General features: G+C 61.6%; 1 protein-coding gene across 1 annotated transcript in view; it reads left to right on the forward strand.

Annotated features, from left to right (window-relative positions):
- NCOR2 (nuclear receptor corepressor 2) overlaps positions 1-12,826 on the forward strand; it is a 210,539-nt gene that overhangs the window by 103,649 nt on the left and 94,064 nt on the right. The window contains exons 9-10 of the mRNA XM_046641374.1: positions 181-233; positions 8,161-8,227. Of these exons, the coding sequence (XP_046497330.1) occupies positions 181-233; positions 8,161-8,227 (120 nt within the window). The remainder of the gene's footprint in view (positions 1-180; positions 234-8,160; positions 8,228-12,826) is intronic.

Raw genomic sequence — 12,826 nt, forward strand, 5'->3', positions numbered from 1 at the left:
GCGGGTTCTCACACCAGCGCATGGCTGTCTCTGCCAGGGCCTTGGGCAGCACGGCCGAGGTGGCCCAGGGCTGGAGCCCCAGGCGCTGGGCTCTGAGTGGGGCAGTGGCTGGCCCGGCCGCACCAGCTGCCCCCAGCCCCGGCCGGGCTCTGACGTCCTTCCCTCTGTCTCCCTCCGCAGCCCCTGTACAACCAGCCCTCGGACACCAAGCAGTACCATGAGAACATCAAAATGTGAGTACTCGCCCGGCGCCGTGTGCACGCGCGACCTGGGGCCTGGGTGGGATGCCTGTTCTCAGCTCCATCGGGGCCCCCCCCGGGCCAGGTGCCAGAGGGGCAGGATGGGGCCTCGGGTGGGCTCAGAGCAGGTCCGGGTGGGAGAGTCCTGGGAGGGGCCCCAGACTTCAGGAAACACACCTCGGGCTGGCGAGGGTGGTGAGGACGCGCACGCACAGCCCTGGGGAGACAGAGGCGGGGGCTCAACCCCTCCTCCTGTTTGAGCAGGAAGAAGCTGCTGCTGGGAGCGTGGGCTGGAGATGATGGGGGGCGGCCCCGGGGCTGGCACGGGCCCTGTGGTTGGGGCTCTGATGTGAGCATCTTTGGGAGTGTCCATCTGTGGCACAGCCCAGTGGGGAGCTGCTGGGAGCGTTAATCCAGACCTAGAAGCCTTGGAGGTGGCCAGTGTGATGAATCCCAGTTGATGGGACCTTTGCCCAATTGGATGCTAGGAGTGAAAAAAATATCAGTTAAGTGCCACATGCAGTGTGTGTGGCCCGAGCTGGCATAGCCGGGGCACCAGGGCTGTGCTGGAGGCTGGTGACTTTGTATCTTCAAGCTGGGAGCAAGGCACTGAGATGGGGCTTCCAGAACGGGGCCTGGGTTTTCTTGGGATGCATTAATGGGAGCATAGCCTCCTTGCCTGAGGAGGAGATATTACCTCATGTTGTTTTCCAGGATCCCAAAAGGTAAAAGGGACTGCAGACCTTGTCCCTTGAGGAACGTGTGGCCTTGAGTACTCCGGGGGTGTTAGGTTGGAGATGGACTGTTTGGGGTCACAGTCTTTGAACTGTTCAAAGTTCATCGTTGTGAGATGGCGCAGGTATTTTGTGTGACCTCGGAGGGCGGTACTTAGCTGGTCCAGTGAGCGGTCCAGCCTGGCCTAATCGAGCTTCCCTGCGTAGAATTGCAGGGTATACATGCAGTAGTGAGCTCCCCATCCTTGGAGGCATGCAGACCTCCTGATGGTTGTCAAGCATCTGCTGGTGCTGGACTAGTTGGCCAGGAGGTTGCTTGTATTGTTGTTTCTGGACTTGAGTGACGACTGGCCCAAGCCCTGGTGACCAGCACAGCCCCCCGCTGCAGCTCCCAGTGGCTGAAGGAGCCACCTGGACCATCTTGTTGCCAGCGAGGTCTTCGGCCCGGGTGGGCCCAGGCGCAGCTGCCAGCTGCCTCACTGGCGGTCACTCTCAGCGCGTGACCGGCAGGGGCGCTGGTGCAGCTGGGGTGTTGCTGTCCCGTGCGGCCCTTGCTTTTGTCAGCTGTGAACAGGACAGACCCGTACCTGGCTCAGGTGTTCTCTGGCCGTGGAGACAGAAGTAAGTGAGTCAAATAAACAGGAGAATGTCAGCGAACAGGACGGCCGTGTCGCCAGCCACCCGGAGCTCTCTGTGCTTTGATGAACCCGGTGGTGTTTTTCCCTTTGACGTAACAGTTTTGGTAGCAGCATCATTATACTGAGAGTTTGACGTACGTTTTATCACTGAAAATGAGTAATGTTTTAAGCTGCAGGATGTGGATGGTTCCAGGTTGTAAAAACAACCATAGAATCCAGATAAAAAGGGGAAAGCGGTCCATTTGAGTAACGTTGGCGTGAAGATGCTGCGGCCTCTCCATTTGAGCGGAGTACCGCTGTCCGCTGTTGGGGCCACACCCGGTTCCTCCTCCTGTGGCCGCCGTCAGAGGCGGCTCGGGTCTCCCGGAGCGCGTGTCGGCTGAGGGGTGACCTCCATGGGGCGTGCTCCGAATCTGACCCGCACGGGAACGTGTTTCAGTTTAGATCCCGGAGATGAGTCCTTTTAAGGTTCCTTCCGTGGTAAGTGGTCACTTTTACGTTAGAAACATAGATGTGTAAGTAAATTATTTCAACTGATTCGTCCTTAAAGTTTTTAATTTTTTTCCAGTTTTCCACTAAAATCAGGATTACTTCTGTATCTTTAATTTCAGTGTGATCATCGTTAAGTTTGCAGACGTTCGTTTTAGAAAATGCAATGACGAGGGGAAATGGGGTGATGGGAGAGAAAGTGAGGGTGCTGTTCGCCCCGGGGATCAGGGCAGACCTGACAGTTGAGCGGACCCTTGGGGGCTGCGTGCCAGCCGGCCATGTGGGCCTCCCAGGCCTGTGGAACAGGCAGTGCAAAGGCCCTGGGGCTGGACTGCGCCGGTGGGATCACAGAGAAGGCCAGCGTGGCCCGAGGGGGTCGGCGAGGCTGAGGAACGGGCAGCCAGGGCTGGGAAGGGGGCGGGTTTTATTTACATGCGAAGGGAGCCAGTGGTGAGGTTTCTGCTGGGACGTGATGTGCTCCGACTTGTGGTAAAAGCTCGCTCTGGTGGCTGCCGGGAGGGAGGATGGGTCGGGAGGCCTTGATGGAGGTCGCAGCAGCTGTCCAGGTAAACTGTGGTGGGGGCGCAGGCGGACCCCGGCCCCACGGGAGCTGCAGGGGGGGATGGTGTGGAGGGCCGGGGGCCTGGGCAGCTGTGGGACGGGGACGCTGCTTCCTGAGGTGGGAGCTGACAGCACGGGGGCGGGTTGGGAGCCGTGAGCATCTGCTGTGTGGGTAGTCACTGACGCTCAGTGCCTCAGTTTCCCCCCTGTGACATGGGGATAGTTACAGCTGCTGTCTCCTGGGGCCGCTGAGCGTCAGTGAGTTCCTGCCCCCGAGGCACCGAGCTCAGTGTTGGCCCAGAGGAGCGGCCTGTGGCTTTGGTTCTGTTTACGTTGTCTGCAGGGACCGGGTTATTGCCCATTGGTTCATTTGTTCGTTCGTTCATTCATTCGGTCACTGAACCAGTATCCCGTGAGCACCCGCTACGTGCCGGGCAGCACTCTGGGCCCTGGGAGACGGCAGTGACGGGCCTGCCACGCCGGTGGTGCAGGCAGTAAACACAGACGTCGGTGACGCATTGACAGCTTGTGAGGACAGTGGGACGGATGGGGCCGGGCAGCTGGGCGTCCTGCTCTCAGGGGGCAAAGCGGCTGCCGGCTCCCCTCTTGCTGCCCCCCCCCCGCCCCTGGCCCAGTCCCCCCTCCCCCCGTGGCTGTGATTGCCGCCAGGTGCAGGCTGCGCCCCCCAGGCCTGGCCTGTCGCTTTAATTTCTCTGTGTCTGTGGGGACGCGGAGTGACAGTCAATTTCACGCTTGGCTTCCTGCGGCCGTGTCGCTGTCACCTGTTCCCACCTCCCTGCCCCCGCCACCTGGCGCGTGGGGAGCTGCGGGCCGGCACCCTGCTCTGGAGGGCTTGCTGTGGCTCCGAGCCCAGGTGCCCATGGTCCTCAGAGCTCAGGCTGCAGGCAGGGGGGTGGGGGGTGGGGCAGCGGGGCTCCGTCAGGTCAGGGCCTGTGGAGGGGGGTGGGTCGGGAAGCCCCGGGGGCTTCAGGGAGGGGTCAGGGAGCCGCCACTGCTCCCGTGTGGTCCGCGTGGCCGGCCTGTGGGCAGCCCCGGCCGGGTCCCCACTCTCCTTGACTGGAAGGCGGCTGGTCCCCTGTGTTCTCTCCCTTGCCTGTCCTTCCTGTCCCGCAGCCTGATGTCTGTCTCTCCCGCCTCCTTAGGTGCCGGCTGATTGGAGCCGGTGGCCCCGGGCTGTGCAGGCAGAAAGGGGGCACTGCGAGGCTGGGTTCTGCTCACTGGTCTTTGTGTCCTGTTTTGGAGGTTCAGAGACATTAAGTGACTTCCCCAGGGTCACACAGCCAAACTCCAGGCCAGCCCGACCTGCAACGCACCCTGTTTCCTCTCCAAGGTCCTCGGTGCCTGCCCCCTGCTGCCCTGCTGAGGTGGGGTGGCCCGTGGTGCTGTGCTGGCGTCAGCTGGTCTCCCGGGAGCGCACTTTCGTGTGGGGCAGTGCTTGGCTTCCGCCTCAGTCACCCCATGTGGCAGCCTCCTCCCAGGGCCTCAAGGCCCCTGCACCCAGTGCTCTCTCTGGATGCCCCTCCTTTCCCCTCCGAATTCCCTGTCACTGCCACGCCCCTGTACCCAGCGCTCTCCTTGTTTCCCTCTGCTCGCCCACTCCTCTGCTTCTCCCAGGCCTCAGCTCAAACCTCCCTTCTTCCAGGAAGCCTCCCCTGATTGCCCCAAGCTTTCCTTTTCCAGAACCCCAGAAGCCCCAGGGCCAGGCCCTGGGAGGCTCTCCTCGAACGAACGGCCACAGTGTTTGTATTTCCTTGTTGCTCGTCTGCGGTCCGGGGTCAGGCAGCGAGGCCGAGGGCTCCTCACGGCTGTGCTTTTTCCAACCCCGACTTCTCCAGGAGGCTGTAGATGTGCTTTGCACGCCGTGAGCGCTTCCACTGGCGAGCTCATCCTGTGCTGGTCCGTCAGCCCTTCCAGAGTCCTGTGAGACTGTCCCTTATTTTTGCTGGACAAAATCTCAGCATAAGAGATTTGCAGTAAGCTGTTGCATCTCTGATACCAAAACACCACTTGGGACGAAATGAATGCTCAGGAAATGTTTACTGAAAGAATGTTGAGCAAGTGGACACCCCAAGTCTGATGTCTAGGGGATCGCAAACCCAGATGCTGCTTCTGGGGCGGGAAGGAAAGTTAGAGTGGGCTGGGCTGCTGGGAGGCAGTAGGGAGTGGTGGGGACTGTGGTGAATGGCAAGCTCATCGCCCTTCTAAAGAGACAGTTGGGCCTCAGTTCCCAGTCTGTGGCCTTGAGGGAATGTGGCCAGACCCCTGGATTTTTCAAGAGAAGCTGTAAGTTCAGCTTGTTATGCAACAGCTTCTGGTTTTCAATGCTGGCAGTGAGTTCTGCTGTTTTAGATCCTGCGGCAGTCCAAGCAGCACGCTCCGGCTGGCTCCGGGTGGCTGACTGCTCCTGCTCGTGAGCCCGTGGCCTCGACATTTGTCCTGTTGGCCGTGGGCGGATGCCTCCGGGTGCCAGGCTCCTGCTTACTTTGGAAGCCAACCCGGATCGGCCCGGGAGCGTCCATGCCCGACCCTGGCCCTGATGGAGAGGTGGCCGCACACATCCCCTCTGACCCGCGGGACTCTGTGCTCCTGCGGCCTGGCTGGTTGGTGATGGCCGTTATCTGAGGGCGGCCGGGAAGCCGAGAGCTGCAGTGGTCCTCATGGGCGTGGCGGCTGGAAGCAGGCAGCGGGGCATCGGCGGGGCCTTCGTCTCTGCAGGCTCCGGGGAGCGTCCCCCTGCCTCCGCGCACGTGTCGCGGCCTCCCTGGCGTTCCTCGGCCGTGGGCTCCTCGCCCCTGCTCCCTGCACTGGCCTCCTCACCGTGTCTCTCGTGTTGTCTCTCTCTGTGTGTGTGTCTGTCCCCACGTCCAGACTTTCCTCCTCTGAGGACCTGGTCACACAGGGTGAGGGCCACCCTAACAACCTAATTCTCATTTGAGGACCTCTGTCAAGCCCCGATTTCTCACAAGGTCACATTCTGAGGAGCTGGGGGTCGGGACTCCAACCTCTTTTTGGGGTTGGGACACGTCTCACCGCATGGCGTGCACCAGGCCCCCTCCCGCTCCGGAGTGGCCTCTGCTCGAGCCTCCCCGTAGCCTTTCAAGATGGAGCGCGGCCCGCCGTTTTTAACTATTTTAAACTGGCTGGATTCACAGAAGGGTCACAAAGGTCGTGCAGAGAATTCCCGTGTCCCCTGACGCGGACGTCTGCGCCGCTGGTGCGCTCGTCACACGGGGAGACCGCGGAGGCCGTGACCGCGCTCCCAGCTGGCGGCAGACTGTCTGTGGATCATCCCGGTTCCCACTAGTGTCTGTTTTCTGGCCCGAGGTCGATCCCAGTTCCACATGGCGCTTCGTCCTCGTGTCTCCTTGGTCCCCAGTCTGTGACGGTTCCTCCTCTCTCCTTGTCTTTCCTGGCCCTGATGCTTTTGAAGAGCACTGGTCAGGGAGTCCGTAGAATGTCCCTCAATGTGGGTTTGTCTGATGTCACCTCATGAGGACACTGGGCGTGTGGATCTCGGGGAAGAGTCCCACAGAGGGGAGCGAGGCGCCCCTCCCATCGCCTCGGTCAGGAGCACCTGACGCCCACGGGCCGGGGGTGACCGCCCGGCTCCGTGGATGAGGGTGGGGTCTGCCTTGTTTGTCCTCCCTTGGCCGCTCTCCTTCTCGGCCGTCCTGTGCGCGAGAGAAGCGAGTCCGCACTCCAGCCTGCTGTCGAGGGGAGGGGAGGGGAGGGGGCTCAGCGCCATGTCCTGGAGGAGGAACGGCAGAGAGTGTGTGGATGCGAGTTAACCCGCCACTCGCCACTCGTTAGTAAACATCTGAGGGAAAGTGCCGCGAGGCTACGCGGGTTCCCTGCTTCTCCTCCAAGTGTCGCCCGTTGGTTTCAGCCGCGTGTGTGGAGCCCGCGTGCAGCGCTGGCCCCGTGCTGTCCCCCCGGGCCTCCTGCGCTTGCTGCCTGGAGCTCTGTGCGCAGCGTCCGTCCCTCTCCCACCCGCTTGGTTTCCTCAGTCGTTTATTTACGTGGGCGCGGACTCACGGTGCCTATTTTGTTCCTTCGGCTCTAACCCTCTCTTCTCCGTTTTGCCGCTCGCGTTGTCCCGCTGGGGCACCTGGGGTCGGGGGGTCCTGTGTCCCGATGCTCTTTTCCTCTTGGCACTTTCGTACTTGAAGATGGTCTGGCTCTTGTGCGGTTCCTGCCCCGGCTCTGGAACCAGCCGCGCCTGCAGGGAGAACTGGCTCCTTGTAAGGGAGAAACCAAGACCTCGCTGCTCCAGGCCTGTCGCTCTGGGCTCTCATTGCTGCTTGGCCGACTCAGCTGTCCGTCTCTCTTTCAGTCCAAACCCTTGACTGTGTGCAACCGACCAGGCCCTGTACAGCGTCCCACCATCCTGCTCGTGTCCTCTCCCCCTGCGCTCTGGGCCTCCCCCATACCCTCCAGCCATGTGGGCCTTCTTCTCTCTGTTCTTCAGTTACTCCCAGTTTGTTCCTGCCTCAGGGCCTTTGCACCTGCCGTGCCCTCTGCCCAGAGTGCCCTTCCCTCTGGATCTTTTCATAGCTGGTCCTTCTGGTGATATAGATCTCGGCCCAAGGCCGTCTCTGAGAGACTCTTCTGCACCTCTGAGTACCTGCCCTCCTACCCCGTCACTGTCCCCACCCCACTGAAATTCTCAAATCCAGCATGGTGCTGATTATCTTCTTTGTTGTCTTGCTCACGGCTGTGTCCCCATCGCCTGGAACAATGTCTGACACAAAGTAGGCACTCGGTCAGCGTTTGTTGGCTGAGGAGATGAAAGCATTGTGCTGTTGTTCCTATGTTTTGGATGGGGAAACTGAGGCTGCAAGACCGTCTGAGATTTGCTCAGAGACCCCTGTGGTGGAACGAGGGGCTCTGGTCTCCACCTGTGTGACTAAGGACCCCCGGGGCCCACCCTGCTCCAGGTGGGGGAGGCCGATGTCAGTATCGAGGCCTCGAGGTGGGGAGGCCCGGCCGACGTGAGGCAGCAGGACCCCGGAGCAAGCGTCACCCCCGCGGCCCCCAGAAGTGGGTGTGGCCCTTCCCTGGGGGATTGTGGGGTGTGGCTGGGCCTCTGAGCCTGTCGGGTGTCCCTGGGGTCCCAGGAGGGCGCTGTCCGCTGCTCCCGGCGGCCCTTCCCTCCTGAGGAGGAGGGAGTGTGGGTGCGGCGCCTTCCTGGATGGGGCCGGGTGTGAGGACGCCCACCTCCCTCGGGAAACAGCGAGGGGCCTGAGGTGGGGGGCAGCGGGCCAGTGGGTGCCAGCCGGCCTGGCACGGACCCCTGGTGCCGGCACTGCCTGCCGCAGGGAGGGGCAGGCTGCACCGGGCAGTTCTCGCTCTGGGGCCGCGGGGTCTCTTTCCCACCGAGGACCAGATGGGGGTGAACTGGGGCTCGCTCTCAGCGGGAGGAGAGCCGGGGGGGCCACCTGCCATGCGTTGCTGACCGCCCTCTGCTGTCCCGCCTAGAAACCAGGCCATGCGGAAGAAGCTCATCCTGTATTTCAAGAGGAGGAACCACGCTCGCAAGCAATGGGTGAGTGCTGGCTGCCCGACCTGTGCACTGCGTGCCCCGCGGGACCACATGCCCGCGGCCCACTGAGTGACTGAGTGACTGAATGTCCATGTGGCCCGCGGAGGCCTGGGACCGGGCCCGGATTCCGCCTCCTCTCCGCCCGGAAGGGGAGAAGGCAGGATGTTGGCTGGGAAAGCAGGTTCCTCATCAGAGGCCCCCTTGTCGCTTTCCAGGTGGAGAGAGAGGTTTGTCGGAACAAACGGGGACCTGGGTGGGGGGGGGGCTGGGGCTGCCCTTAAATGAGGCCCTCCTGGCCTGCCGTGCCCATATCCAGGCCAGGAAGGTGTGGGTGCGGGGAAGCGTCGAGGCCCCCTGCCTGCACCAGCGGACAGGGGCTGCGTCAAAACGGCTTGGGGCGCTACTCCTGCCTCCCTCTGCACACGCTGGCCTCGCAGCCCAGGCTAGGAGAGCGCGAGGGAGGGATCCTGGAGTCATGGTTACGGGAGCCGTTTACGTCGCTGATTTGCTGGGACGTCAGGGCCAAGTGACAGGGGGTGTTCCTGTCAGTATTCTTTCAGCTGCAAGGGGAGCAAGAGCTGGCTCAGGTGGGCTTAAACGGTAAAGGAATTTGTGTAGCTGGAGAAGTCTGTTGGGTGGAGTTCAGGAGTGGCTCGATCAGGTTTCACCTCCGTGTCTATGCAGCCTTTCCCAGCTCTGCGTGTTAGTACACTGGCAGACTGGCTTCCCCGTGGGGCCTGAACTCCTGCAGCTGGTTGAGTCTTCTAGAGCCGGAGACAGCTGCCCGTTCGCAGACCACCTCCCAAAGCTCCGACTGGACCACTTGAGGGCAGGGTCCCTCTTAACCAGTTTCTGAACCCGCCCTGCTCTGGCCCCAGGCCTCCGCTGGGCCCTCAGAGGGCAGAGACACTTGCCCAGATGCTGGGCAACTGGGAGGCTGCGTGGCGGCGCTCTGGACCCCAGGGCCCTGTGGGGTGAGGGACATCGGGCTTCCCAGCCTTTCTTCCTCTGCTTCCTCAGACCCCCAGATTGACTGGGCAGAGGGGTGGATGGGGTTTGTGAGACTGGGTGTCCCAGCTCATTCATCGAGTTAAGAAATATCTTCCGAGGACCTGCCGCAGGCCTGGCTGTGCCGTGCTGAGGGGCAGACACAGTGAGAAGTGCTGTGCAGAGGGGTGGGGACAGCCTGCACGTCCCCGGGGTGGTGACCTCTGTACTGAGGAGGAATGACAAGAAAGGACTGGCTGTGTGACGATCTGGAATTCAGAGTGTCAGGCAGAGGGCAGGCCCGTGTGAAGACCCTGAGGCAGGAACCGGCCTGGGGTAACGGGATGGGATGAATGCAGCCGGAAGGTCTGGGTACCTCGCACGAGGGTTGCGGCTAACGTGAAATTAGAGCCGTCTGCCCTCAAGCTAGGACAGAGTGTTTAGATTGTATTCGAAACACAGTGGGACACTTCATTTACTCCGAATGAATGTATTCTTAGTAAAGAATACAAAGTCTTTATTATAAGAATTTTTAGTTACTTAGAAAATTTGATAGTCATGCAGGAAGCGTGATGGAGTGCAGTGAACACAGTCTCGAACTGGTGGCAGTTAACGGTTCTTTGTGTGCGAGCGTGCGTGCGCACATGTGTGTATGCTTGTATGCATGTGTTGCACACGTGTGCTCGTGTGTGTGCATGCATGTGGGTGCACACGTGTGCGCGCGTGTGTGTGCGCTCGTGTGTGCACATGCATGTGGGTGCACACGTGTGTGTGCGCGCGTGTGGGTGTGCGTGTGGCGCAGAGAGTTCTGTTGGTCTGATAGGAAGCGGGTGACGCCCGATCCCTCCACCCAACGCTCCGGCTCATGTCCTGGGCTGAGGACGGCTCTGTTCTCACACCTGGAAACACACAGTGAGTGTCCAGCGAGGCCACAGGGCCGTCCGGGGGCCTGCCGGCGGGGCTCGCTGGCGTCTGGTGTACGTCTCAGAAGGACCCTGCGGCTGCTGGGTGGCGCTGGGCCCCGTGGAAGTTCTTCAGAAATCGCTGGTGCTCCTCCGCTCCCTTGAGTTGGGTGTATTTGGGGACGAGGAACTGGAGATGTCTCAGGAATTTGGGTGGCGCTGCAGCCACGCGGAGCCCATCGTGGGAGAGGTCCCGTGAAAACGAGTCCACAACCATGGGGCTGATTGTCTCGGTCCCACTACACGTCATCATGAGCCCAACGCCCCGTGTCCCAAGGTCCCAGCGAGGCCTGGCAGGGGGCTGAGTCGAGGGGCCCAGACCTCAGGTCCGCATGTCCCCACCCCCCGCGAGTCAGCTGCCTCAGAGCGGGAGGGGGACCCACTCCCTAGGGTCCTGGGACCCGGCTCAGTGCCCCCCGACCCCCAGAGCTGAGGCCTCTCCCCAGCGGGCGCCCAGCCCTGCCCCCACATGGCCCCCCTGCCGCCGGCCTTCCTTGGGGAGCTGAGCCCGCCCTGCGGGGCCACGTTGGGGGCCGGGTGTGAGGCTGTGCTGCGTGTGATCTGGGGTAGCGCTCTCCCCCAGCCTTGCTTCCCTCACCTGTGAAATGGGGGGTCCTGGTGAGGATTGAGCGGATGCTGCAGGGTCCCTGGCGACGGGAGCATGTGTGATGTGGCGCAGCCTCGCGGGATGGGCTGGACAAGGGCAGGCGAGGTGGTCTGAGCGTGGCAGCGTTTGCCTCCTGGGGCTGCTGTGACACACGACCCCGAGTCAGGGGCCTTAAAACGACAGAAACGTCTCTCTCACAGGCCTGGAGGCCAGATGTCCAACGTCAAGGTGTGGGCAGGGCCGCCTCCCTCCGGGCCTGTCGAGGAGGGTCCTTCCTGCCCCCTCTCCTCCGGGGCCCTGGATGGCCCTCACTGTGGCTGCGTCCCTCCCCTCTGTCCCCCTCCCCACCCCGCCTTTCCCTTCTCCCCTCTCACGGTGACTCTCATCTCCTGTGGGATGACCTGTCTCCTGACCCTTAATTACATCTGAAAAAGCCCTTTCAGATCAGGCCACCATTACAGGGTCAGGAGTCGGGATGTGCACGTGTCTTCCTGGGGGTCTCTCTTCAACCTATCACAGCGGTATTTTCGTGTTTTCAGCATCATGGGCTTTTGCACGTTCTCCCCGCCTTCCTTTTCACTTACTTACTTTGTTAGAGGAGCTGAAGGTCAGCCCACCCCCTCGTGTCGCACCTCCTAGTTTCTCGTTTTTCTGTCTGGCCTTTTCCTGGACTGCACCACGCACCCCCCCCCCCCCCCGCCCCCACCTTGCCCTGTCAGGACGGCGGCTGGAGAGCCCAGCGCCGTCCCCCTCTTGCCGTCAGACCCCACGGCGCGAGGAGCTGGGAGCCCCACTCTCAGCACGGCTAGCTGGGAGAGCATCCCTGGGCTCAGCGCCGAGGCCTGCGGGGGGCCGCGGGCTCGCTGAGGGCGGGGAGGGCGCCAGGTCCCAGGTCACCGCGGTGGGCAGCTCCCCGGCCGGCTGGCCCCAGCACCCTCCCCGACGCTGCCCTGCTTTCTCACTGCCCCTCGGCTGGAGGCTCCTCCCATAGGTTTGGGGGCATCCCGGGCACCCCATCTTGATGCCTCCCTGCTGCAAACCGCATCATGCTGTGCCTGGCAGGGCCGCAGGGGTTCAAATCCTGGCTCTACTGGGCGATCAAGGCGAATCATTTGCCTTCTGGCCTCAGTTTCCCCTTCTGTTCGGTGGGGATAATATTAACACCCGCCTCGTTGGGCTGTTGAAAGAGGCTGCATGCACTGCGCTCAGGCGACACCTGCCATACGGTGGGTGCTCACGCAGTCGCTGCATGCTGGCCCCAGCGTTCACGTGGGATGGTCCGGGACTCTGAGCAGCCAGGGCCGTCTCGAAAAAGAACAGCCGCGTGGACGACACACATGTCCCGATTTCAGACATATTACAAAGCTCTGTAATCCAAGCGGCCTGATTCTCAGTGGAGCGGAGGAGAGAGCCGGAAAGGACCCTCATGTCTGGGGCAAGCTGACTTTCCCGCTCAGGGAGAAGGGACGGCCTCTTCAACACATAGCACAGGGACAGCTCACAGAATTAGCACAGTATTAACTCGAAGTGAGTCAGAGACCTTAACATCAGAGCTAAAACCGTAAAATTCCTAGAAAAACCCCACCGGGAGACTCCGGGTGACCTTGGCTGTGGCAGTGGATTCTTGGGTGTGACACCAAAACATGAGCAACAAAAGGAAAAACACGTGCTCTGGACTTGATCAGCACAGTTGTCGGCCGCTGCCCTCAGGACGCCCACCTCCCCGCTCCCTAATTGTGAGATTGCAGGCTGACAGCCCAGCTGCGGGTTCCCGCCTGAGCAAAAGGGATGGTGGTTGTGGCCTGTGGGGGGTTTGGGTGCGTCAGTCCCGGGGAAGATCTTGGCTCTGTGCCTGGCACGTGACGTAGGAGCGCTCAGCCAGTATCAGAGGTGGTGATGATGGTGATGGTGGTGATGTGATGGTCATGATGGTGGTGACGGTGGTGATGTGATGGTGATGATGGTGGTGATGATGGTGGTGATCTGATGGTGATGATGGTGGTGGTGGTGATGGTGATGATGGTGGTGATGGTGGTGATGGTGGTG

Source organism: Equus quagga, chromosome 15 (genome assembly GCF_021613505.1).
Source record: "Equus quagga isolate Etosha38 chromosome 15, UCLA_HA_Equagga_1.0, whole genome shotgun sequence".
NCBI lineage: Eukaryota > Metazoa > Chordata > Mammalia > Perissodactyla > Equidae > Equus > Equus quagga.